The sequence below is a fragment of the Arachis stenosperma genome, chromosome 8 (assembly GCF_014773155.1).
Source record: "Arachis stenosperma cultivar V10309 chromosome 8, arast.V10309.gnm1.PFL2, whole genome shotgun sequence".
NCBI classification, from domain to species: Eukaryota; Viridiplantae; Streptophyta; class Magnoliopsida; order Fabales; family Fabaceae; genus Arachis; species Arachis stenosperma.
This window is the reverse complement of record NC_080384.1, coordinates 38,775,735-38,802,921: the sequence shown is the minus strand read 5'-3', so window position 1 is coordinate 38,802,921 and position 27,187 is coordinate 38,775,735. Positions and strand designations below refer to the sequence as shown.

The following is a 27,187-nucleotide window of genomic DNA, read 5'->3' as shown; positions in this document are numbered from 1 at the left end:
AAAAAATAGTCATTATGTATTTATATATAAATACATGTATTGTTTAATTCATTTTTAATGTATATTTTATATTACAATATATATTTTATATTGATAATTAATTTTAATAGCTGATTTTAGTATTAATATGGTTGATATATATATATATATATATATATATATATATATATATATATATATATATATATATATATATATATTAAGATCTCAATCTCAAAATTTTATAGCGATCAATGATTCCATCTCGTTATAAGAAAATTTTTCAAAATTTAAATATCTAATCTTATTGTTGATAAAGCTCGTGAATGACTTTGTGTAAAATAAAGATTAGGCAAAAAAGGTCAAGCTACAATACCTAAAATAGAAAATAGTACAATCCTTTCTCAAATGAACATTATTTCAACCCATAGGTGGTTGATATACTTAGATTTCATATAAATATCCAATTATATATTTTTATATTAATTACATGTACATAATTAGTCAACCCATTTTTATCAATTTTTATATAGACTATCTGTTAAACTTAATTTAAAAGGAAGTTATTGATTCGGGTAATGTAAAAAATTACAAATGGTAGCTGTATGATAAGCCTACTTATTATTATTTATGTATGAACATGGAAGTATAAACATAATCTCCGTTTGAAGTTTTACTCCATCAACTCATCAAGAAGCCTTCACTCTCTTCTTTCCATCTCCCAAGATGATTGTGTAAGTTGTTCTCTCTAGAAGGAATTCATGTCTGAAAGCTAACTCACTTGAATTTTGTTGATCATTTTACATGTACTGCGCCTGTTATCATAAACCTGAAAAGGAAAGGATGCCATGAATGTACTTTTGCAAGGTATGGCCATGATATCTTCACCATGTTTATAGTATACAGCGTCATTATAGTATACAATCACTTTAATTCTTTTTGTGCTTTCACAGAAGCGAACATGAAGGATTGAATGGAAGCCTTTAACTTTCTTCTGTTATGCTTCTCTCTGCTGGATTTAACAGCATTTTGTGTTGCAAGAGACACAATTACCACACTGCAATCTATAAGTGATGGTGACACATTAGTTTCAGCAGATGAAACCTTTGCATTGGGATTCTTCAGCCCTGGAACTTCCAAGAACCATTATGTTGGAATTTGGTATAACAAAGATCCAACAAAGGCAATAGTATGGGTTGCAAACAGAGAAAACCCCCTCACTGACTCATCAGGGGTGTTGAAGGTCAACAACACCGGAATTCTAGTCCTTCTTGATAGTAATAATAGTCTTATTTGGTCATCCAACACCACACGATCGGCACGAAATCCAGTTGCAAAGCTTTTGAATTCTGGGAATTTTGTTGTGCAGGATGACACCAATAGTGACACGGAAGATTTTCTGTGGCAAAGTTTTGACTATCCAGGGGACACAATCTTGCCTGGACAGAAGTTTGGCAGAAACTTAGCTACAGGATTAAATTGGTTGATAACATCATGGAAAAGCTCTGATGATCCTTCTCAAGGTAGCTTTAGCTATCAATTCGACATTGATGGATATCCGCAATTAGTATTAAGAGAAGGCACAACAAAAAGATTTCGTTTTGGATCATGGAATGGTATTCAGTTTAGTGGGGGACCACAGTTGAAAAATGACTCTGTATTTAGATTTAGCATGATTTCTAATGAGCAAGAGGTATATTATGTATATTGGCTTGTTGATAATTCAGTGCATCAAAGGTTGCAGGTAACATCGGACGGATTCAGCCACCGGACAAGTTGGAGTGGTGGAAATACAGGTTGGACCACAGTTTCGCACTTACCGGTGGATGACTGTGATTATTATGGAAAATGTGGACCATATGCTAGTTGTGATACAAACAGTTTTCCCATGTGTAATTGCCTGGATGGTTTTGTACAGAAAACAACTGATTCATCAAGTGGTTGTGTTAGGAGAACTTCATTGAGTTGCAATCATTCAGATGGGTTTGTGAAGTTTTCGGGGCTAAAGTTACCAGACACTGAAGGGACATGGTTTAATAGAAGCATGAAACTTGAGGATTGTAGGATCTTGTGCTGGAACAATTGCTCTTGTATGGCTTATGCAGCTTTGGATGTCAGCAAAGGGCCAAATGGTTGTTTACTTTGGTTTGGTAATCTTGTAGATATGAAAGCGTTGAGTGCATCGGATGAAGATATTTATATAAGGATGGCAGGCAAAGATGTAGGTACTATATTCTCCCAATTTGGAATTTTGTTTCCTTTCATGTGTTTCATATTCTGTCATTTCTCACTATCTCCTCTGCTTTTTATTTTTTATTTTTTTTGAAATGAACATTTTGTAGAAGCTATTGAACAAAACAGATCACAGAAGTCCAAGAAACGGAAGCGAAAGATTATCATTGCCGTATGCTGTGTGTTGTCTTTTGGAATTTTGATCCTATGCTTGGCCTTCATCTATAGATGGAAGAAGCATCTGAAAGGTAATTAAGTAATTCCCATTTTGTGGATTCTTGTATATATTATTCTAAGTTTGTTATTTAAATATTAGGATAAACTTAACCTATGTCCAAGAAGCTTAACTTTTGTCACAACAGAATATCTTGGCCCCCTCTGGTTCCTTTATATGTGGTTAATTTGTAATAGGCATTATCCCAAAAAAAAAAATAGGGTTTTCAAACAGAGAACTAAGTACTGCTAATCAGTATAATGGTAGAAAAGTAATGTTGGTAGTTATTGGGAAGAGCAGAAGTTATAAACTTATAATATACCATGCAACAATGAGCTTATTAGACATTTTTGTTTCTTTTTCTTTAACTCATTACATGCTACTTTGCAGGAAAGATAAAAGAAGAAACAGAATCAGGTGCAATAAATAGTCACCATGATGAGGATGATCTGGAACTGCCCTTATTTGATATGTGCACAATTACTTCCGCAACAAGTAATTTTTCAAGTGACAATATACTAGGGACAGGTGGTTTTGGATCAGTTTATAAGGTAATCTAATGGATAACATATTGTCATACCTGAGTCAAGAATGCATTATATTCTTGATCAATTTTGGTTTTGTCAATATTTAGTTATTGATTTTTCCTAATGTAACTAATGCTACGTATCTCATCTATGTAACGTTAAAAAGAAAGGAAAAGAAACTCAACTATCTTACAACTATATTACTCATGACTTTAATAACTCCACTGAAATGATAAAATTTAAGCAAATATATGCAAAGTTAAATTTGTATCTTTTGTAGCTTAGAAATGGTTACAATTTGCAGGGTATCTTGGAAGATGGGCAGGAGATAGCTGTCAAGCGACTTTCGCAGAATTCAAGTCAAGGACTCCAAGAGTTCAAAAATGAAGTTATGCATATTGCTAAACTTCAGCACCGAAATTTAGTGAAGCTATTAGGGTGCTGCATTCAAGCAGGCGAGAGAATGTTGATTTATGAATTTATGCACAACAAAAGCTTGGACTTCTTTATATTTGGTTTGATTCAATTTCCTTGGAACCATACTCTTCTTTTTATTTAACAAATATTGTTAAGAGCCTCATCAGAAAATTATTAGTCCAACTCATTTTCTTTTAAACAGATTGTGAGAGGGGAAAACTACTAGACTGGCCAAGGCGTTTTCTTATTATTAATGGAATTGCTAGAGGCTTGCTTTATCTTCATCAAGATTCAAGATATAGAATAGTTCATAGAGATCTTAAGGCTGGGAATGTTTTGTTAGATGACGAATTGAATCCTAAAATCTCAGACTTTGGACTAGCACGAAACTTCGTAGGAAATGAAAACCAAGCAAAAACAAGTCATATTGTTGGGACTTAGTAAGTGGCTAAATTCTATGACATGTAGACAGGAACATAGAATGAAATTCATAGCTTTTTCTTGATTCAAATTTGTATGTTCATGTTTTGCACAGCGGCTATCTGTCACCGGAGTGCATAGTTGACGGGATATACTCAACAAAATCTGATGTCTACAGCTTCGGAGTGCTGGTGTTAGAGATAGTTAGTGGGAAGAGAAACAGGGGATTCATCCATATTGATCACAATTTGAATCTTCTTGGGCATGTAAGCATAATTTTTTTGTTTGCCACCCATTTTCATTTACGGTTTCTAACCAAGTAGCATGATCCTAATTTCTGTAATTACAATATATACAAATGCAGGTATGGACACTTTTCACAGAAGGCAAGTGCTTAGAAATAGTCGATGCATCTATCAAAGACATTGATTTGCCAGAAGTCCTAAGATCAATTCATGTTGGTCTACTATGCGTGCAACGAAATCCAGAAGATCGACCAAGCATGTCGTATGTGCTTATGATGCTGAGTAGTGAATGGGCATTGCCTCAGCCAAAGAAGCCCGGATTCTTTATTGAGAGAGATGTGGTGGGTGACAGTTCTTCATCAAGCAACAATAAACTATTATCAGTTAATCATCTCACAGTCACCCAAGTCTGTCCGCGATAGATTTTGGTTCAAAATTGATAAGCTCAAGGATGACCACAATGATAAGCCAATTCCATATACAATAGTAAACAGATACAGCCCTTCACGACATACACAAGCGTTTTAGTCATCTTATATCATACTTCATACATCCATACGAAATTTTGTATCAATACGAAATGCATAAATAGGAGTATTTAAGTATTTTTTTTATATAATCATGTTTTTTGCTATATAAATATTGTTTATATACATTATACATCCCTACATATAAAAACAGAAAGGACCTTGTTAAATTGTGAGATAAACTTCTATACCTATATCTTTCCTTGATATTCTGACATAAAGATCGTGCTGTGGATCACTCAGCACTCTAATATCTATCAGCTCATCATACAGGGGAATTGTATACGTTACAGCTACCATATGCTTCACATTTTACCTTATTCATCACATAGATCATTTGGTAATGTTAGATAGACACTCCAACTCTTATGCTTAACAATCCACACATAAAGAATAATGATCCTCCTGCAAATAGCACAAGCCTTGAATAAGCAGCTCATATGTGTAACATATATCTTCCTTGTGCATAATTGTGGATATCCAACAATGTCAAGCTGATGAGTATAGTTACCTTCAGAAGGATCATCAGAGCTAATCGGTGATGTTAGGTACCTTGTAAGGCCTGTTGTTAAGTCACTTCCCAGTTTCATCCCTGGCAGCAGCGTGTCATAAGGGTAACCAAAACTCTGCCAAATAAAACTCTTCAAATCATCATCATTGCTCCCATCTTCCTTCACAACCAGGTTCCCTGAATCCAAGCACTGCAACCAGTCGCTGTGCCAATCTTGATGAGTTGGAATGCCAAATGATGGTATTGTTATGACTGAAGAAAAAGATTTCCGTTGACAGCGACCTTCAAGACCCCGGACGAGTCATTAAGTGGAGTGTTTCTATTGGCAATCCATGCTACTGCCCTAGATGGCACTTTATTGTACCATATTCCGAGGTAACGGTTCTTGGAACTTTCAGGGATACTGCAGAATCCAATTGCTAAGGTTCCACCAGCTGAAACCATCGTGTCACCATCAGTCAGGGACTGTGTAGTAGTAATGCTTTTATGGCAGTGGAAAGTGGAAACTGCTATATCATGGAGCAATATGAAGCATAGCGAGATAAGGACTAATTTGTCGCGAACCCGAACTCCATTTAAGAGTCTGTTGCCGGCTAATAGATTGCTGTATATACAAAGAGTCAAACTCCCAATATTTGCTTAACAGACAAATGAGCTGACCACTAAACCAATTCAAATTAATTGGCAAACCTCAATTTAGTTGTTAAAATTTCAATTGTTTACATTTAATTCCCTAATTTTAATTGGATGTCACGTTTGACTTTGTAGGTTTTGACATTAGAGATGGCAATGAGTAGAATAGTAAATTCTATCGCCAAGTTGAATTTGTTACTAAAATTTAACCCTGCCTTAATCCTAATCCTATTAAAATAAGAGGAATATTTCGATCCTTAACTTTTTTATTTTGGAATAATATATTTTTTTGTTAAAAAATTTATTAAATAATAACAAAAATTAATATTATTAGGATTTTATTTATAATTTGTGTGGGATTTTAAACTCCTATAAACTATTAATAATATTTTTTTTGAAAAATTTCTTCACCGGTGATGGCTAAGTGGAAAAAGATCGTTGTTGAAAGTGATGTTGCAAGAAAAAAAATAATTGCAGTATAAATATCTTTTAAAAGAAAAAAATAACATCGAACAATAAACAAAATAAGAGAATATTAATGTTGATAATATTGATATTGATAATGATGATGATAGACAAGATAACGATGATAATAAAGTATACTTACACAATAAAAATAATAAAGATAAAAGTGACAATGATGACTGATGAGATGAAGAAGATGGTGGTATTAGTGATTATAATTGGTCATATTGTTAAAAAGAATTTTGTGGGATTTAAAATCCCAAAAAATATAAATAAAATTTCACAAAAATAATTACTACTACTGTTTAACAGATTTTTTAACAGATCAATCATATTGTCTCAAAATAAAAAAATTGAGAAGCGAAGTGGATTTTTTTTAGATAAAGACCGAATTAAATCTGAGACCTACTACACATATAAGTCTTTTTGCCATACAAGTTTATACAAGTTAACCCTAACCTAATAAAACCTACTTTCATAACGTGCGCGTGAAATCACGACATTCTTCCTCCAACGTTTGTATCTCGCGTTCCTCTTCCTCTCCTCTTCTTTCTTCTCCTTCTTCTTTGCATTCTTCCTCTTTTTTCTTCATGTTCCTTCTTTTTCTTCGCGTGTTTTATCCTCTTCGTCATTCTTTTTATTGCTACTGTTGTTGCTGCACTTTTTTTCTCCTCCTCGTTCTATTGATTTTGTAATACTATGTATTTTTTTAGAAGGTAAACTAAGAAGGAAAAGATGAACAAGAAGCAGCAGAAGATGAAGAAGAGGGAGAGGAAGAGTTTTGAATTATGCAGAACTTATCAGTACACATACATTGAAAATTCTTAAACAATACACTTAAATATCTTCATGTTACGCCCAAATTTGCTGCAAATACAGAAAAATGTTTCCTCTAATGCTGCATCTTTTTCTTCTTTTTTTTTCTTAATTTCTTTCTTTCTTTTAGTTAAATGAATGTAAGTTCATCATTTTCCAAGTAATTTTGCAGCATTATGTGTTTCTTCTTCTTCTTTATTTAATTTTTTTTGTTTTTATTCTTGTTAAGAGAGTAAAACAAGAAGAAACTCGATAAGGTAAAACAAAAAGAAAAAGATGAATAAGAAAAAAAAAGAAGATGGTGATGATGATGAAAAAAAAGAAAAAGAAACAATAGAAGATGAGGAGGAGGGAGAGGAAGAGTTTTGATTTATACAGAACTTATCAGTACACATACACCGAAAATTCTTAAACAATACACTTAAATATCTTCGTGTTACACCAAAATTTGCTGCAAATACGAAAAAATATTTTCTCTACTGCTGCATTTTTTTCTTCTTCTTTTTTTATTTATTTCTTTCTTTCTTTTAGTTGAATGAATGTAAGTTCATCCTTTTTCAAGTAATTTTGTAGCATTATGTGTTTCTTCTTTTTCTTTGTTTAATTTTTTTAGTTTTTATTCTTGTACTAAGAGAGTAAACAACACGAAGAAACTTGAGATGGTAAAATAAAAAGGAAAAGATGAATAAGAAAAAAAAGAAGAAGATAGTGATGATGATGAAAAAGAAGAAGAAGAAACAACAGAAGATGAGGATGAGAGAAATGAAGAGTTTTGAATTATGCAGAACTTGTCAGTACATATACACCGAAAATTTTTGAACAATACACTTAAATATCTTCGTGTTACACCCAAATTTGCTGCAAATACAGAAAAATATTTCCTCTAATGATACATTTTTTTTCTTATTTCTTTCTTTCTTTTAGTTGAATGAATGTAAATTCATTCTCTTCCAAGTAAATTTGTAGCATTATGTGTTTCTTCTTCTTCTTTAATTTTTTGTTTTTATTTTTGTTAAAAGAGTAAAATAAGAAGAAACTTGAAAAGGTAAAACAAAAAAGAAAAGATGAATAAGAAAAAAAAAGAAGATATTGATGGTGATGTTGAAAAAGAAGAAGAAGAAGAAGATGAGGAGAAGGGAGAGGAAGAGTTTTGAAATTTGAATTATCAGAATTTATCAGTACACATATACCAAAAATTCTTAAACAATACACTTAAATATCTTCGTGTTACACTCAAATTTGTTACAAATACAGAAAAATATTTTCTTTAATGCAGAACTCTTTACATTACATTCAATTCAAACCATCAACGATGAACAATAACTTTTACAAACAAAAACAACATTATTCACCTATAGAATCATAAATTATTAACGAAAATATTAACTAGAATCGAGCCACAAATTCTATGACAAAAATTTTAGATCAGGCAACGTCATCAATATGGCAAAATTTCTACGATAACGATAACAATAATGATAATAACGATAACGACAATACGTATAAGAAGAAGACGGCGATGCTATAAGGATGATGATCATGATTATGAAGATGATGGAGGAGAAGGAGAAAAAAGTCCAACAAGAAAAGAAGGAGGAGAAAAAGGAGGTGCTGGTGTTGGTGATGACAATAACAAAAGAAAAAATAACGAAAAAGAAGGAGAAGGAGAAGAAGGAAAAGAAGAAGAATGTCCAAGGTACGTGAATGTAAATGACTTGTATGTGTAAATGACTTGTAGATGGAGAATAATTCCAAAAACAACGAAAGCACTTTTTTACTCTTTCATATACTAGAGAATTTCACTTGGAAAAGAGATTATTCCACACTAATGGACTCAGATGCATAACCATAACTATGGATTCCAATGTACGAGATCTTGTAGCACTTACCAATGAGGCCAAACGATCTCTCATATATTTTTTCTGTAGTTATTCTAGGTACTATTGCCTATAACGTAAGTTTAGTAGTTTTAGAACCATCAATGATTGGGAACCCTTGGATCCATTTGCAACTCCTTTGAAAATATTGTCAGAATGGTAGATAGAGATCCCATAAAAAAATTTTTTGAGGAATGGGCAAAACTTGATCATTTTTCAATAACAATAGCCAAAGAAATCATTATTCAATATATTTTGATATTGAAAATCAATTTTTGGAGATTTCTAATTATCCTTCTTTTTTAAGTGAACCAAAAAGCTTTTTTTAATAGTTATAATAAGAATTCTAGCTATCTGAATAATGTCTCTAAGATACATGATAAAGACCACAATGAATTTATAGGATAAAATTCTATATTTACAATGAAATGGTATACAAAATCAACTGATCTCAATGAATAAAAAATAGGATTTATGGCTACACAAACCATTGAGAATAGTTCTAGATTTGATCCAAGACAAACTACTGTAGAGACTTTATTGAAACCGTTGAATTTAGAATATGGTAAAGTAGCTTCGGAGTGGTGAACTACTCCTTTAATGGGTGTTGTAATGACTTTATTTGCTATCATGACTTTGAGTTGTACCAAGTCGGAAATCAAACGGATTTATTTTTTATTCCATAATTTTTCACTACTTTACATAAAATGATATGCCATAGTTGGGGAAGATTTGGTTCATTCTGAATTCTTGAATTCGAAATCAAAGGGTTGGGTTCGCTTTGACCATTAAAAGTAGGTAACCCGTTCTCTCTGTCTTTTTGTTTGTCTCTATTACATTCTATCTCATCGTATCCCGTTCGGTTCTGCGATATTTGAGAATTGTCATCAATACCTCGGTGTAGATTTGGGATACTCCCTTATTCCACAGTCCAGAGCTATTTAAACTAACCAATTTAGAATTTTCTGATATACTAGTATTAGCAATAGCAAGTGCATCTTTGATACAGTCATCAATTCTCCCGAGAGGCTACAATTGCCGCGAGCAAACATATTGATTAGGAATGAGGATTTGGAATATCACACATTGACCAATCAAAGAGAGATTCAACAATTAAAAGAAAGATCGATTCTTTGTTCGGATCCTTCCTTTCTTCAAACGGAACGAACAAAGATAGAATTGGAGCGATTCCCTAAATGTCTCTCTGGATATTCTTCAATGTGTCGACTATTCATGGAACGTGATCATATGCTTCTGGAAGAAATCGAATAATTTTTTGGGAATCCTGCAAGAGCCAATCGTTCATTTTTCTCTGACAGGTGGTCAGAACTGCATCTGCGTTCGAATCCTACTGAGAGGTCTACTAGAGATAAAAAATTGCTGACCGTCAAAAGTAGGTAACCCATTCTGGTCCCTTGTCTTTTGTTTGTCTCTATTGCATTCTATCTCATCGTATCCCGTTCGATTTTGCGATATTTGAGAATCACCATCAATACCTCAGTGTAGTCTCGGGACACTCCCTTGTTTAACAATCCAAGACTATTTAAACTAACCAATTCAGAATTCTCTGATGTATGGTACGGAATTTATAACCCACAAACTAACCGACAAGTGCACCAAGTCGTACCAAGTAGTACCTCAAGTGAATGAGGGTCGATCCCACGAGGATTGATGGATTAAGCAACAATGGTTAAGTGATTTACTTAGTTAGACAAACAGAAAAGAGTGTTGAGAGTTCAAATGCATCAAATAGTAATTCAGAGAATCAGAAAACAAGCAGTAAATTGAGGTGAAATATATATGGAGAAAACAGTTAAGGCTTCAGAGTTATCTATCTTCCGGATTAGCTTTTCTTACTAACTATTTTAATCATGCAAGATTCAATTCATGGCAAACTATATGTGACTAAACCCTAATTCCTTAGACCTTTTTAGTCTCCTCTAATCTTCATCAACTGCCAATTTCTTGGTCACTTGATTCCAACTAGAGGGTGAAGTTCAATTCTAGTTTATATGCCACAAAAACTCTAATTACCCAAATATAAGAGGATTATATGTCACGTATCCCGTTAAGTCCAGATAATTAAAAATTTAGGAGAAATTGTTTTCAAGCTATTGTTCAAGTAAAGAGCTTTTCCAAGTTATACAAAAACTCAATTAGAACCAAGGTCATACTTCCGTTCCACCCAGATTCATAAGATAAAGGATGAAAACAATTCTTGAAATAGAAATTAATACATGAATTAAAATAGAAAAATAATAGTATCAATCCATACAATAGACAGAGCTCCTAACCTTAACAATGGAGGCTTAGTTGCTCATGGTTCAGAGAGAAAACTAGGATTCTGTAAAACTGTAAATTGCGGAATGAGATAGAAGAAAAGAGTTGATTCTTTTTCCTTTTATATCTAATCCTAATTAAATGTAAAATATATTTTTTAAAACTAAATAATATCTTTTCTTATTTATAAATAAAATAAAAGTTTAATAAAAATCAATAAGGATCTTCGTGTAGGCCTTGATGACGCGTTGGGACTACTTTGATTCATTGAACTGGCGTCAAACTTGGAGTTTCTCAAGTTTGACTTGGAGTGGGTAGCGTGTACATGGAGTCTTTGTGATTGAACTGGCGCCAAACTTGAGAAATCCCAAGTTTGGCGCCACCAAGGCAACAAGCAAGGAAGGCGTTGTGATGATCATGGCGCCAAACTTGGAATTTCCCATGTTTGGCATCACCAAGGCAGTAATTCTATATGAAAAGTATAAACTATTATATATCGTTAGAAAGCTCTGAAAGTTGGCTTTCCAATGTCGCTGAAATCACGTCAATTGGATCTTTGTAGCTCAAGTTATTCCTATTTGAGTGAAAGAAGGTTAGGGTTGACAGCATCACTACTTTCTTCTTCTTCTTCTTCTACATAAACTCCATCAAATCCATCCGAATGCTATCTGAAATAAACAGAATTGCACACAACTCAAAGTAGAATTCATAGTGGCTAAAAGATAATTAAATCTTGATTAAACTTAACAATTTGAATACAAATTCATTAGGAAAAAATAGAAAAGATGCTCATACATGAATGTACTAGTATTAACAATAGCAAGTGCATCAAGATTAGCTCGGTTAATAATATCAGCCCAGGTGTTAATTACACGACCTTGACTATCAACTACATATTGGTTGAAATTGAAACCATTTAAATTGAAAGCCATAGTGCTCATGCCTAACGTAGTAAACCAGATACCTACTACAGGCCAAGCAGCTAAAAAGAAATGTAAAGAACGAGAATTGTTGAAACTAGCATATTGGAAGATCAATCGTCCAAAATAACCATGTGCAGCCACAATATTATAGGTTTCTTCCTCTTGACCGAATCTGTAACTTTCATTAGCAGATATAGTATTTTAATTATTTCTCAAATTATATATTGTATAAATATAATTGGTTTTTTTATAACGTATAACTATCTATTACTTTTAACTCTGAAAAAATTCAAGTTTTAACTCCTATACTACCTTGGAGACTATACTTTCTATGAACTTTTTTAACATCAAAAGTTCCGGTAATGATTTTTTAGATGCTAATGAGTCAAATGATGATTTTTAATAAATTTTTAGAAATCGTTTATTGATCCGTTTTAAATTCATAAGTTTATAAAAATGTAGATTTTCTGGAATTTGAACCAAAATACAAAAGTTGAATTTCTATTATTATCCGTTTTTATTTTTTTGATATTTTCTTTGAATTTAAATGGGATAGTTCCTTATTGACATTTATTTTAACTTAAAAATAGTAAATGTCAATAATTTGGTAATAAATTAAATCAACTAAATTCGATTTATATATATTTAATGTGTAATAAATCAAATCAACTAGATTCAACTTAGCACTATAATAACTAATTTAAATTTATTGAATTCGATTTATATAGATATATGAAACACTCTTAATTCAAATTTGTTTAATTCGATTTAGTACTAGAAGAACTAATTCGAATTCAATAAATTTAATTTATACAGATATACGAATAATGATATACATGTAAAATTATTTGTTTTGAGACTTGCATATAATGTTAGTATGTTTTTAATTTATGTATGTATTTTATCCTAATAATAATATTAATGTGGCAAAATTATAGAATAATAAAATATTAAGTTGTCAACTTCTCATTATATAGTAATATCGTTACTAGTTTTTATATAATATAGGGTAAAGTACTAAATTAGTTCTTTATGTTTGGGCATAATCTTGTTTTAATACTTAAGGTTTAAAGTATCTTATTTGAATTTAAAAAAAATTTATTTAGCTTCAATGTAGTTTCACCGTGAGGTCAAAGTTAAATAACTAACCAAATGTCTTATATGACAGCAGTATAAGAACAAGATCGATGATTTGGAGAACAAATACAAACTCCAGAAGTACAAAATCAACTGTTGGATGCATCAATATATTTATTTATTATTCTTCTTACAATTTAAATAAAATATTTTTTATAGAACTAAGAAAAATGATAAATAAATATATTGATGCATCCACGGTTGATTTTGTGCCTTTGGAGCTTCTACTTGTTCTCCAGATTAACGATCTTGTTCTTGTACTACTGTCATGTAGGATATTCCGTTAATTATTTAACTTTGACTTCACGGTAGGACTACATTGAAGCTAAATAAAACTTTTTTGGATTCAAATAGAACACTTTAAACCTTAAGCACTAAAACAGGATTACGCTCAAACATAGAAGACCAATTTAATATTTTTCCCTATAATATAAATAGATAGATTATTTTAGTTTTCTTCTTGTTGGTTGTTGGGTACTTGTTGTAATCTGAACTCACTGCATTGAGTGCATTCTAGACTTTTTGTGAGAGACTTAATTATATATATATCTTTACAAAGTCTATTTTTTATGACCAATAAGAATAAAAAATTTGTACCGTCATCAAGTTAAATTCCTATCTCTGGATGATACTTGTGTTAAAATTAAATTCTATATGACAACCCAAAGTTAGACGTATGTATGAAATTCAAAGTAGAGTGTTCGCAAATGTTACTATTTCTGCTTTCACAGGTATTATTGGCACCGCTAAGAAGAGCATATAAAGAATTCAATGGAAGCATTTAGCTTTCTCTTATTTTGCTTCTCTCTGCTTATGGCTGTCTCTATTGCAAGAGACACGATCAACACACTGCAATCAATAAGTGATGGTGAGATATTAGTTTCAGCAGATGAAACCTTTGCGTTGGGATTCTTCAGCCCTGGAACTTCCAAGAACCGTTATGTCGGAATTTGGTATAACAAAGATCCAACAAAGGCAATAGTATGGGTTGCAAACAGAGAAAAACCCCTCACTGACTCCTCAGGGGTTTTGAAGGTCAACGACATCGGAATTTTAGTCCTTCTTGATATTAATAATAGTCTTATTTGGTCATCCAACACGACGCGATCGGCACAAAATCCGGTTGCAAAGCTTTTGAATTCTGGGAATTTTATTGTGCAGGATGACAGCAATAGCGACACGGAAGATCTGCTGTGGCAAAGTTTTGACTATCCAGGCGACACAATCTTGCCTGGACAGAAGTTGGGAAGAAACTTAGCTACAGGACTAAATCGGAGGACAACATCATGGAAAAGCTCTGATGATCCTTCTCCAGGTAGCTTTAGCTATCAATTCGATATTGATGGATATCCGCAATTAGTATTAAGAGAAGGCATAACAAAAAGATTTCGTTTTGGATCATGGAATGGTATTCAATTTAGTGGGGCACCTCAATTGAAAAATGAGTCTGTATTCAGATTTAGCATGATTTCTAATGAGGAAGAGGTGTATATTGTATATTGGACTGTTGATAGTTCAGTTCATCAGAGGCTGCAGATAGCAATGGATGGATTCAGCCAGCGGAGAAGTTGGAGTGGTGGAAATACAGGTTGGACCACAGTTTCACACATACCGGTGGATGACTGTGATTATTATGGAAAATGTGGAGCATATGCTAGTTGTGATACAAACCATTTTCCAATGTGTAGATGCTTGGATGGATTTGTGCAGAATACTATTGACTCATCAAGTGGTTGTGTTAGGAGAACCTCATTAAGTTGCAATAATTCAGATGGGTTTGTGAAGTTTTCAGGGCTAAAATTACCAGACACAAAAGGAACTTGGTTTAATACAAGTATGAGTTTTGAGGATTGTAGGATTTTGTGCTTGAAAAACTGCTCTTGTACGGCTTATGCAGCTTTGGATGTCAGCAAAGGGCCAAATTCAAATGGTTGTTTACTTTGGTTTGGAAAGCTGATGGATATGAAAGTGATGACTGAATCTGAAGATATTTATGTAAAGATGGCAGGGAAAGATGTAGGTACTAAACTATCTCACCCAGTTTGAAGCTTTTCTTCTTTTTTTTACATGTTACTCTTTCATAAACATTTCATCTTCTGTCATTTCTAACCTTGTCCTTTATTTTTTTTCTTCTTCTTATTATGTTTTTAAACCGAACATTACTTAGAAGCAATTGTGCGAAAAAGATTGCCGAAGTTCAAGAAAAAGAAGCAAAAGATTACCACTGCCATAATCTGGGTGTTGTCTTCTGGAATTTTGATCTTATGCTTGGCCATCATCATTTATAGATGGGAGATGCGTAAGAAAGGTAGTTAACTAATTCTCATTGTTTGATTCTTGATTATTGAGTAATTTCAAAGGCCTTCAAGGCAGATAAAAAAAAGTCTAGAACAGAAAGAGTTAAATTGGTAGTTATACTTCATATATCTCTTTTTTAGTTTTAAAATTTATATAGAGCAAAATTTATAGGAGCATCGAACACTGAGCTTGTTTATACATTGCATGCTACTTTGCAGGAAAGATAAAAGAAGACAGAGAATCAGATGATAGTCAGCATGATGAGGAAGATTTAGAATTGCCCTTATTTGATATAAATACGGTTACTTCTGCAACAAACAATTTTTCAACTGACAACTTATTAGGGAGAGGTGGTTTTGGACCAGTTTATAAGGTAATCAAATGGAAAAACGTTGTCATCCCTGTCTAGAATGCATAATATTCTTGATAAATTTTGCTTTTTGTTTTTTACAAGATTCACTTATTGATTTTCCTTGTCTAAATAATGCTATGAATCTTACTTTTATATGCTACAAAAATAATTATTAGAAACACAAATTCGATGAAAAGAGTGTCATGCTGCCAGTAACCTATGGGATGAAGCGAAGTAAAGTATTGGAAGAACCATATAAAAAAGAATGGGAATATATAACTTGAGAGCCTATAAAACCTCTATTGTTTCCATGCCACCGTTTAAAATATATAGTCTCATCTTTATTTATGTATATATAAAGATCTCCTGATAGCCCCAAGAAGATCCTTTTTCTTTCTTATATGCTAATGGCACCCTTAAAACATTAATATGCTTTATGCATTGAAAAAGTTAGAGAAAGGATACATTGAACAATTAGCTGATTGTCAGGTTCTAAATTTATCATCACTTATCTGTTGAGCTTCCAGGAAAACTTTTCCCCAAAAATTATATATCTTAGAATGGTTATAACTCTTCTGAAATAATTATAACTTCCAGGGTATCTTGGAAGATGGACAGGAAATAGCTGTCAAGAGGCTTTCGAAGAATTCAAGCCAAGGATTCGAAGAGTTCAAAAATGAAGTTATGCATGTTTCCAAACTTCAGCACAGGAATTTAGTAAGGCTACTAGGGTGCTGCATTCAAGCTGGGGAAAGATTGTTGATTTATGAATTTATGAGCAACAAAAGCTTGGACTTCTTCATATTTGGTTTGATTCCTGCTGAACCATACTCTTCTTTTCATTTAAGAATGATTATGCAACTCTTAAAACCTCATTAGAATATTAGTCCAACTCATTTTCTTTAAAATAGATTGTGAGAAGGGAAAGCTACTAGATTGGCCAAAGCGTTTTCGTATCATCAATGGGATTGCCAGAGGTCTTCTTTATCTTCATCAAGATTCAAGACATAGAATAGTTCATAGAGATCTCAAGGCTGGGAATGTTTTGTTAGATGATGAATTGAATCCTAAAATCTCGGACTTTGGAACAGCAAGAAGCTTTGTAGGAAATGAAAGTGAAGCAAATACAAGACATATTGTTGGAACTTAGTAAGTGGCTAAGTAAGCAATTATATGACATGTTGATAGGAATGAATAAGATCATTTTTTCTTGATTTGAAATTGTATGTTGATAATTTGTGCAGTGGCTATCTATCACCAGAGTACATAGTTGGTGGCCTGTATTCAACAAAATCTGATGTCTATAGCTTTGGTGTACTAATATTAGAAATAGTTAGTGGGAAGCGAAATAAAGGATTCATCGATATTGACCACTACTTTAATCTTCTTGCCGATGTAAGAATTAATTTTTCATTTGCCCCTAATATTTATTAATATTTCTAATCAAGTAGCATCATCTATCTAGTCAAATTAGTCTGATTGGACAATATCTAATTGTTGTTATCACAATATCTAAATATCTGGATATATATACAGGCATGGACACTTCTAGCCGAAGACAAGTGCTTAGAAATAGTTGCTGCATCTATCAGAGACTCAATTAATTTGACAGAAGTCATAAGAACAATTCATGTCGGTTTGCTATGTGTGCAACGAAATCCAGAAGATCGACCAAGCATGTCATATGTGCTTACGATGCTGAGTAGTGAATGGGAACTACCTCAGCCAAAGAAGCCAGGGTTCTTTATTGAGAGAGATGTGGTTGGTGACCATTCTACATTAAGCAACAATGAACTCACGGCTACTCAGGTCCATCCGCGGTAAAATTTGATTAAAAATTTATTCTGCAGGATCTCAACATTAAGCTCAAGGATGATATTGATAATTGGCCAGTTCAACTAACAATAAATGACATTTCTCATAACAGTAGCAAAATGCTTCAAATGAAATTTGGTACTACTGTGAAGTGCTTGAATAGGAGTACTTGTAACTATGATTCAGGAATGGTGTTGAATGTTGATATTTTTGGGTTATGAGTCATGCCTATTTGTTTAAGAGAAATACTATTTGTACACCAAAATCAGCCACTAAAATCAGCCACCAATGTATTTGTGTATAAATACATATGTGGTTTAATTTATTTTCATAGTGTATTTGTATTCCAGTATGTATTTTATACTGGTGGCAAACATTAGTAGTTGATTTTGGTGTACACATAGCATAATCCTTGGTTTATACTCTATGAACAGGGTTGAAGTTGAAAAGAAGTGCACACAAAAATATGAAAAGTATCCAAAAATGAAGTCAGAGGAAGGAACAAAGTAAAAGAAGGAAGCGTAAGAAAAATATCCTTTTCGTGGATCCTGAATCTAAATAGAAATGAAACTATAATAGACAAGAAAGTGCACTCAATGAGGTATAGGTATATGTATAGGTATAATTATAAGAACATGTATAATTATAAGTAAGAACATGTTGTAATGATATATACACTTAGAGTGAACGTTTTTCTTTTGCTTTAAAGTATGTTAAACTTTAAAATAAACTATCTAGCATATAACAATGTCAGAAATTTCATTAGCTGAATTTACTGCACAATTTCCTTATGAAAAGCCAAACTGATGTGGATAAAAAGTAGGTCCCTTGGCCTTGGTAATGGTTTCTCACCATTCAGCATTAGAACTATGGCTGACATGTCTGGCCTATTTTCTGGTCTCTCTTGTACACATAAAAGCCCTATGCTTAGCACTTCAGATTCTGTTGCAACAACTGAGTCAGTTAATGATTCATCTATAAGCTCCAATGGCCTCTCTTCACACCACAACCTCCATGCCTAGAGCACATGAAAATTGAACTTTTGAATTGTGATATAACTTTGGAATTTGCAAACAAAAATACAGTGAGATTAAGTTGAATGATCTTTAGGCTTACATGCCCAAGAAGGTCAAGATCATTATCATAAAAGAATTCCCTATTTTTGTTAGCAAAAGCTTCTACTAGCCTCAGTCTGAAGGAGCATGTTAGAGATATTAGTCAAGTTAGAGAAAGTTAGTTAGAGGTTATCACTATACTGTTAAGAAGTAGCTATACATTTGTAAAGTTAGTTAGACACTAATCCACGTATAAATACACACTCACCAACTTGTATCAACTAGTTTTCATTCTCATCAAAAACAACATTCCTTCACTCTCTTTGTTCTCTCTCTTCAATTCCTTTCACTCTCTGATACCTTCAAAAACAAACAGAATATTTGACCTACAATTCCTTTCACTCTCTGATACATCAGCAATTTTTCTACTCTTGTTGCAAATCCATGGCTATAATAACTTAATAAGTATTGCAAACTTCTACTTTCTTCCATTGCACTCTTCAACTACCAAATATTAGTAATCTGAGTGTTAAGGAAGCTCCTAAAATAGTGGAGAGAGGTGTTTTTCATGTGATTAGCGCCTATGCGCTATAAGTAGGTTCGGACAAACAACACAAGATAAGGTTTTGGGAGGATCTAGAGAGTTTGGTCCAAAACATACCTCGGGAGATAAGTTTTTCTTAGGAGGAGATTTAAATGGTCATGTTGGAAGAGAAGCGACTGGGGATGGAAGTATCCAGAGGCCATGGTTTCAGGGTGATCAATGCCGAGGGTAAAATTATTTTGGACTTTTCCTCAATCTTTGACCTTCTCATCGCAAATACATGTTTCAAAAAGAGAAACGAACATCTTATAATATATAAGAGTGGCATGACAAGCTCTCAAATCGATTTTTTCTTGTTGAGGAGAGTCGACCGGAAATTTTGCATTAATTGTAAAATTATCCCGAGAGAGAATTTGACAACACAACACAGGATGCTCGTCATGAATTTTCGCGTTGAGTAAAATTTGAGGAAAAGACATCATACGAATAACCCAGGGACGAGGTGGTGGCGGATGAAAGGCGAGAAACAAAGAAACTTCCTAAGACGGGTAGGAAAAGAGGCAAAGTGGGATGGGAATGGAAGCGCGGAAGAGATGTGGAGGGAGATGGCAGAAGTTATTAGAAGAACAGTAAAAAAAAGTTTTGGTGAATCTAAAGGAATAGGACCAAGAGACAAGGAGTTCTGGTAGTGGAATATGAGTGTACAAGAAAAGATAAAGATAAAAAGGGATTTAAAGAGTGGTATTTATGCCGCAATGCAGATAATTGAAAAAAATATAAGACATTTAAGAAAGAGACAAAAATGGCTGTAAGTGAAGCAAGAACAAGAGCATATGAGGGTCTCTACTAGTCTTTGGACACGAAACAAGGAGAAAAAGGTATATATATATAATCGCAAAGAACCGTGAAAGAAGAATGTGAGATTTAGATCAGGTTAAGTGCATAAAGGATAAGGATGGAGAGATACTGGCTCAAGAGGAGAAGATTAATAAAAGATGGAAGAGCTACTTATACGAGTTATTTAATGAAGGACATAAGACTCTCCCAAGCCTTGGTCGGTTATGCACAAGGGAAGAAGATCAAATTTTTGACTACTATCGAAGGATTTAAGACTTTGAGGTAAAAGAAGCTCTAAAGCAGATGCAAAATGGCAGGGCAGTTGGACCTGATAATATCCCGATTGAGGTTTGGAAGAGCCTTGGAGGAAAAGGCATCAACTGGTTAACCAAGCTTTTTAATGAGATTTTAAGGTCAAAGAAAATGCCTGATGAGTGGAGAAAGAGCACCTTGATACCTATCTACAACATAACGGGGATATACAAAGTTGCGAAAACTATAGAGAGATCAATCTCATGAGCCATACCATAAAGTTATGGGAAAGGGTAATAGAACGAAAGTTGAGAAAAGAGACACAAGTAACAGAGAACCAATTGAATTTATACCAGACAGATCCACCATCGAAGCGATATACTTGTTAAGAAGGATGATGGAGAGGTATCGTAGTAATAAAAAGGATCTACATATGGTGTTTATTGATTTAGAAAAAGCATACGATAGGGTGCCGATGGAGGTTTTATGGAAGGTTTTAGAAAAAAGGAGAGTAAGGATCGCATATATTCGTGCAATTAAAGACATGTATGATGGGGTCACAACTAGTGTGAAGACTCAAGGTGGTGTGACAGAAGAATTTTCTATTGGTATAAGATTACACCAGAGATTATCCTTAAGTCCATACCTTTTCACATTAGTCTTGGAAGTACTCACATAACACATCTAAGAGCCTGTGTCATGGTGCATGCTTTTTGCCAATGATATCGTCCTTATGGGAGAGTCAAGAGAAGACTTAAATAAGAAGTTGGACTTATGGAGAGAAACTCTAGAAGTGTATGTATAGTCTGCGCATAAGCAATAGCAAGACGGAATATATGGAATGTAAGTTCGGTTTGAGAAGGAAAAACTCCAATATAAAGGTGAAGATTGAAGAAAATATCCTACAAAAAGTTAAAAGTTTTAAGTATCTTGGGTGTATCATACAAGATAATGGAGAGATTGAACATGATGTAAATCATAGGATCCAAGTAGGTTGGTCAAAATGGCGGAGTGCAACTAGTTTTATATGCGATAAAAAAGTGCCTTTAAAACTTTAAGGTAAATTCTATTGCACTGCTATAAGATCGGGTATGCTTTATGGTACGGAGTGTTGGGCGGTCAAAGGGGAGCACGAACATAAGCTGAGTGTGGCAGAGATGAAGATGTTGAGATGGATGAGTGGTCATATGCGATTGGATAAAATAAGGAACGAAGATATAAGGGAGAGAGTTGGAGTAGCACCCATTGTGGAAAAGATGGTAGAATCGCTGGATGAGATGGAAGATGGACAAATGGTACAAGTTAGAGGAAGACCTAAGAAGACCATCCATGAGGTGGTCAAACGAGACCTACATGTAAACGGTATCTCTATAGACATGATACATAATAGAACTCAATGGCATCATTTGATTCATGTAGCCGATCCCACCTAATGGGACAAGACTTTGTTGTTTTTGTTGTTGTTGTTGTAGAACAAATAGAGAAAGCCTTAACTAGTATATCTCCTATAAATAGCAAGCTGGTTTTATTCCGTTATTCAATATATCATCCTGGATTTTTTACACAGATTTTGTTCTTCTAATGTCTCATATTGTCTTTAGTTATTTTGATTTATCAATTATCATCATAAATCATAAGTATATATTAATGTTTGCATTTAGTTCTTACAGATGTCCAAATTAAAGAGAGAATAAATTGTTCTTTATAAATATATTCTAAATTTTCTTGAGTATCTCCTATAAATCAAATTCTCTTGATATTAGAGACCCAAAAATTAATAATAGAAAAATCAGTTAATTAGCAAAATTGATTGGAACATGCGGTGGATTAAGACTTGGTTTGGTAAAACTTTTGGAGGAGATCACAAGCACCCAGTCCTGTATTTGGTAAATCAAAAAGCGCACGTGCTTATACTTGCAGCTTTTAAAAGTTAGGAGTATGTTTGAAACTTGAAAGTATATAACGATAATTAAAGATCTACAACTACCTATTAAAAATAATTTCAAATTCAATGACATTATTTATACAACATATGAATAATCACATATTAAAGATCTATAGCATATGCAAGACACTTGAACAAAACAGAACTAATGTTATTAACAAGGCTATTTATTTATACAACATATGAATAATCACATAACATCATTGAATGTAAAATCTGTTTACTACCTTGCCCCTAACAATGATATGGTAACCTCATTTGCGGAATGAGCTTCTTCACCATCTTCACCATCAATTAGTGTAGAATGTTGTTGGTGTGAATAAAATGCAGGCAGCCTTGGCCGAGGCAATGGTTTATCATCATCCAACATATGAACTACAGATGACATGTTTGGCCTATGTTCTGGTCTCTCTTGCACACACAACAGTCCTATCTGAATGCATCTCGATGCTTCAGCTTGATTCACCGAATCGCGCAGTGATTCATCTACCAGCTCCAAAGTCCTCTCCTCATTCCATAGCTCCCATGCCTGAAAAGATGTCAAAATTATTATTGCCTAATTTTGGACCTACGTGAGCTGCAATAATACTATAAGATAGTTACAACCAACATAGCATCACTTACAAATCCAAGAAGGTTAAGACTTCGGTTAGGGACACAGAACTCTCTAGTCTTCCTCCCACTGACTACCTCAAGCACGATTACACCAAAGGCGAACACATCAGATTTCATTGAAAATGAGCCACGAACGGCATATTCGGGCGAAATATAACCACTGCATTGTAGCATGTATATCACATAGGAATCATGATACATGACAGAAAAAATATGTTACAGTTCTAAGTAATGAACAATATTTTAGCCTACTTACTGAGTTCCCACCACTCTTTTTGTCTTGTCTTCAATCTGATCACATGCAAATGTCCTAGCAAGACCGAAGTCTGATATTTTTGCATTCATGTCTTTGTCAAGAAGAATATTACTAGTTTTTAGATCTCTATGAATGACTCTTAGCCTAGAGTCTTGATGCAGGTAGACTAGGCCTCGAGCTGTGCCATGAATAATGTGAAAGCGCTTAGACCAATCTAATAATTTTCTTCTAGTATCATCTGTCATGTTGAGAACGTTAAATGTTAACATGATTATCTACTAGATAGTAACTGAGAAAAAGAAGCATAAATTCAAGACAGTTAAGGAATGAACCAAAAATAAAGTAGTCCAAACTCCTGTTGGGCATGAGCTCATAAATCAAAAGTTTCTCTTCTTGCTGAATGCAACAACCAAGAAGCTTTACGAGGTTGCGATGCTGAAGTTTTGCAATTAGCTGAACTTCCGTTTTGAACTCCTGCAGTCCTTGGTCAGAGTTCTTGGAAAGTCTCTTTACGGCAATCTCAGTCCCATTTGCAAGTACACCCTGTTAACAATTGTTATAACAAAACAATATGTGGAGTATATAATCCCACAGTAAGCATATTCAACTTATTTTAGTACCTTATAAACTGGTCCATATCCGCCTTTTCCCAATTCATTACTGCTAGAAAATTGATCAGTGGCACAAACTATGGTTGATAAATCAAATGTTGGGAGGTCCATGTTTTCCTTTTCCTTTTTGTGATCACGCTGCCTCAGCCAAAATATATCTAGCAAAATGATGAATGACGAGGATATAAATTAATTTAAGTTCTGAAGTTTGACATGGTTAATGTAAAAATTATATTTCAACAAGACTTTCAATGTTGCAAAATTATATTTCTGCCAAATACTGGTGTAGTAGTAGAGTTCACATGTAGAATATCATGTATTCACCTGACTCCTCAAGTCTTTTTCTCCATAGAAATGATTTCAGTCCAAATATTATGCTCATGATGAAAAATATAGAGCCAACAATGATAACTGCTAGCTTCCTCTTGCTGGAATCATTGTTCTGCTTATCATCTGAGATATCAAAGTTCATGATTGTGAAATTATAATGCAGGTAATAAGTAATAACAAACAAAATGTAAAGAAGAAAAGCATACCTATTCGAATATAGAAATCTTGTGAACCTTGTCTAATGTCAACAAGATCATGAAACCAGATCAAGCAACCGCTTCCTCCATCACGGATATCCAAATCGGAATATGCCGTACAAGAACAATTTTTCAGACAGAATTCCTTGCATTCCAGCAGGTTCATGGTCCTGTTATACCAAGAAGCAGACGTGTCCGGCAACACTATGCCGGTGACCTTCTTGAATCCATCTCTGCTGCAACTTAAAGGAGTGATCCTAACACAACCATCAGGCCAATCAGATTCCTTCCATTTTCCAGGATATTTTGGTGTAAATCCTTCAAGGCATGAACAGACAGGAGTAGGAGTAGTACTGCAAATAGAATTTGCACCACAAATAGCATACTTGTCACATTCGGCCTCCGGTATAGAAATAAGGGTCTCCCAGCCTCTGGTTTGTATTGACCAATGCAAAACCTGAACACCTCCCCAAGGGTACACTACACCTCTAATATATTTGGATGTATTTGGTCTGAACCTAACAAACACCTCTTTTTCATTGAAAACAAATTGAGATGAGAATTGGTCATAGCGCAAATAAAGTGTAGCTCCAGAAAACATTATCCCATTCCATGGCCCTACTCTAATTCTTGTGGCATTTCCATTCATTAGAACTATTTGCGGATCGCCTCGAAGGTCTATTCTAACTGTGTAGTCTCCGCGGCCGGGATCATCTGTACTTTTCGAAGATGACATAGTCCTCTCTAGACCTGTCACAAGGTCCCATCCCACTTTCATTCCAGGCACGATTGTATCACAAGGATAATCAAAGCTCTGCCACAGAAAGTGGTCACCATTATGATCATCTTTGACAACAAGGTTTCCTGACTCCAACAGCTGTGCAACTGGATTCAATTTGTCTTCCACTTTGCTTGACATGTTGGTGGACCACACAACGCTGCTGTTGGTGCTGCCATTAATAAGGACAACAAGTCCTTCACCGGTGACTTTTAGAACTCCGGAGGTGTTGTTGAGGGGTTTTTCTCTGTTGGCCACCCACACCACTACCTTAGGGAATATGTTATGGTACCATATGCCTAAGTATCGGCCATTTGAATTTCCGGGGCTGTAGAAACCAAGTTCAAAGGTTCCTCCACTCGAAATTAATGTTTGTCCATCAGTGATGGATTGAACAGGAGTTATATTGTCTAGTGAAGTAGAGTTTCTTAATATAAATGAGAACAGAACGGACCAAAAGCATAGAACTTTCTGGTTTTGCATTATTTCTGTGATGTACAACTTGTTTCTACTATAATACAAGGAATGTAGTTGGTGCAGTTTTAGTTCATAGATAAGACATAAGAGTCTCCATATCTCTTTCCAAACAGTTTTAACTTTTAAGAGGAATATAGATTGTCCAATTAAAGAGTTGACCAACGAGCATTGATGGTATGTATTCCATTCTGTCGCTATTTTTCAACGCAACTTTCTTCTTATTTTATGAATCAAATATGTTATATCTCTCTGATTTTGTTACACCATGCTAACTACATTTCTTTGGTTTTATCTTAAAAATTCTATTTTTATTCAGAAAAAATGTAAGCATTAAAATTTGAATTCTATTTTTATTTTTTTCTATCATTTAGAAAATTTAAATACTATATAAAAATAAATAATTATATACCTAATATTTATAATCTTACTTTAAAAGTTTAGGGTTTGTTTGCGTGAGTTTTTAAAAAAAGATTTTTGTTCGAATTTTTTTTTAAAAGATTTTTTTAAAAAAATTTATATTTAGATATCAAATGTAAAAATTTTTTTTTGATTAATCTATTATGTAAAATATATTTTTTTAAGAAAAAAAATATTTTTCACATAATAAATTGTAGCTTCTAAAAAATTACTTTTAAAAATTTTTTTAGCTAAACATGTTAAAAAATGAAAAAGATATTTTTTTAATAAAAAATATCTTTTTTTATCAATTTAATAATACCGAAATAAAGGCTATTTTTTATATTATAAATAATTTGGTGATATGCATTGATATTTTAGTGTTATTGTGTTTTATCCTGCTATGATTCAGACTCAATTTTTTTGAAAGGCAGACACTTTGTGTAAGGTCCCATAACGGTTGGGGAGGAGAACAAAGTATGCCTTATAAGAATGTGGATATCTCTTCCTAGCATGACACGTTTTGACGAGTATGTTTGGAGTTTTGGCTATCATCCCTATCTGAGGTCTTAGGTGCCAAACAGACAATATCATGCTAGCAGGCGGTTTGAGCTGTTACATTTTGTGAGGGAATAATAATTTTTATGTAAATAAAAATAAAATAGCGTTGACGTTTTGTATTAAAATTATTTTTTTAATTTGTTTATATATAAAACCGCAGTGATGTTTTGCATAATTTTTTTTTAATTGGCAAAAAAAAGTTTAATTACTCTATCGGTCTTTATAGTTTTGCAAAATTTTCAATTAGGTCTCTATACTTTTTTCTTTTTAATTGGATCTTTGTACCAATTTTTTTTTCAATTGAGTCCCTACACTTTTTTTTCTTTTATTTGAGTCCATGTACTAATTTTTTTTCAGTTGAGTCCCTATACAATTAAGTCAATTACTGTCAAGGGGACCTAATTGAAAAAAAATTAATTGTAGCTTTTTAAAAAAAAATTGTAGCTTTTCGCCTAATAAATTGTAGCTTTTTTAAAAATTTTTGTTATTATTTTTATTTTTATTACTAACATATTAAAAAATAAAAAAAATATTTTTTTAAAAAAAATCTTTTTCTATTAATTTAATAACGCTCAATAAAGACTCATTTTTTTTATATTATAAACAATTTGGTGATATTCATTGATATTTTAGAGTTATTGTGTTTTATCTTGTTATGATTCTGA

At 33.3% G+C, this 27,187-nt stretch overlaps 4 protein-coding genes across 4 annotated transcripts; 2 read left to right on the top strand and 2 right to left on the bottom strand.

Moving 5' to 3' along the window:
* The first annotated feature begins 601 nt into the window (after positions 1-601).
* On the top strand, positions 602-4,738 carry LOC130944276 (G-type lectin S-receptor-like serine/threonine-protein kinase At4g27290). Its single transcript, XM_057872535.1, has 8 exons — positions 602-846; positions 933-2,204; positions 2,322-2,459; positions 2,816-2,976; positions 3,257-3,467; positions 3,572-3,809; positions 3,905-4,055; positions 4,154-4,738. Exons 2-8 carry the CDS (start codon positions 953-955, stop codon positions 4,454-4,456), a joined length of 2,454 nt encoding a protein of 817 aa, XP_057728518.1. The 5' UTR covers positions 602-846; positions 933-952; the 3' UTR covers positions 4,457-4,738.
* A 140-nt stretch (positions 4,739-4,878) lies between these two features.
* LOC130945962 (S-locus-specific glycoprotein S13-like) lies at positions 4,879-5,516 on the bottom strand. Its single transcript, XM_057874648.1, has 2 exons — positions 5,355-5,516; positions 4,879-5,262 (listed from the first exon to the last, which is right to left on the bottom strand). The coding sequence occupies exons 1-2, from the start codon at positions 5,514-5,516 to the stop codon at positions 4,879-4,881; spliced, it is 546 nt and encodes a 181-aa protein (XP_057730631.1).
* An 8,348-nt stretch (positions 5,517-13,864) lies between these two features.
* Positions 13,865-18,802, top strand: LOC130944279 (G-type lectin S-receptor-like serine/threonine-protein kinase At4g27290). Its single transcript, XM_057872538.1, has 7 exons — positions 13,865-15,223; positions 15,371-15,511; positions 15,720-15,874; positions 16,451-16,661; positions 16,765-17,002; positions 17,098-17,248; positions 17,390-18,802. Exons 1-7 carry the CDS (start codon positions 13,975-13,977, stop codon positions 17,675-17,677), a joined length of 2,433 nt encoding a protein of 810 aa, XP_057728521.1. The 5' UTR covers positions 13,865-13,974; the 3' UTR covers positions 17,678-18,802.
* A 3,658-nt stretch (positions 18,803-22,460) lies between these two features.
* LOC130945961 (G-type lectin S-receptor-like serine/threonine-protein kinase At4g27290) lies at positions 22,461-25,590 on the bottom strand. The gene is made up of 7 exons (XM_057874647.1): positions 24,320-25,590; positions 24,108-24,236; positions 23,793-23,941; positions 23,505-23,715; positions 23,173-23,410; positions 22,926-23,076; positions 22,461-22,830 (listed from the first exon to the last, which is right to left on the bottom strand). The coding sequence occupies exons 1-7, from the start codon at positions 25,569-25,571 to the stop codon at positions 22,525-22,527; spliced, it is 2,436 nt and encodes an 811-aa protein (XP_057730630.1). The 5' UTR covers positions 25,572-25,590; the 3' UTR covers positions 22,461-22,524.
* Between the last annotated feature and the right edge of the window lie 1,597 nt (positions 25,591-27,187).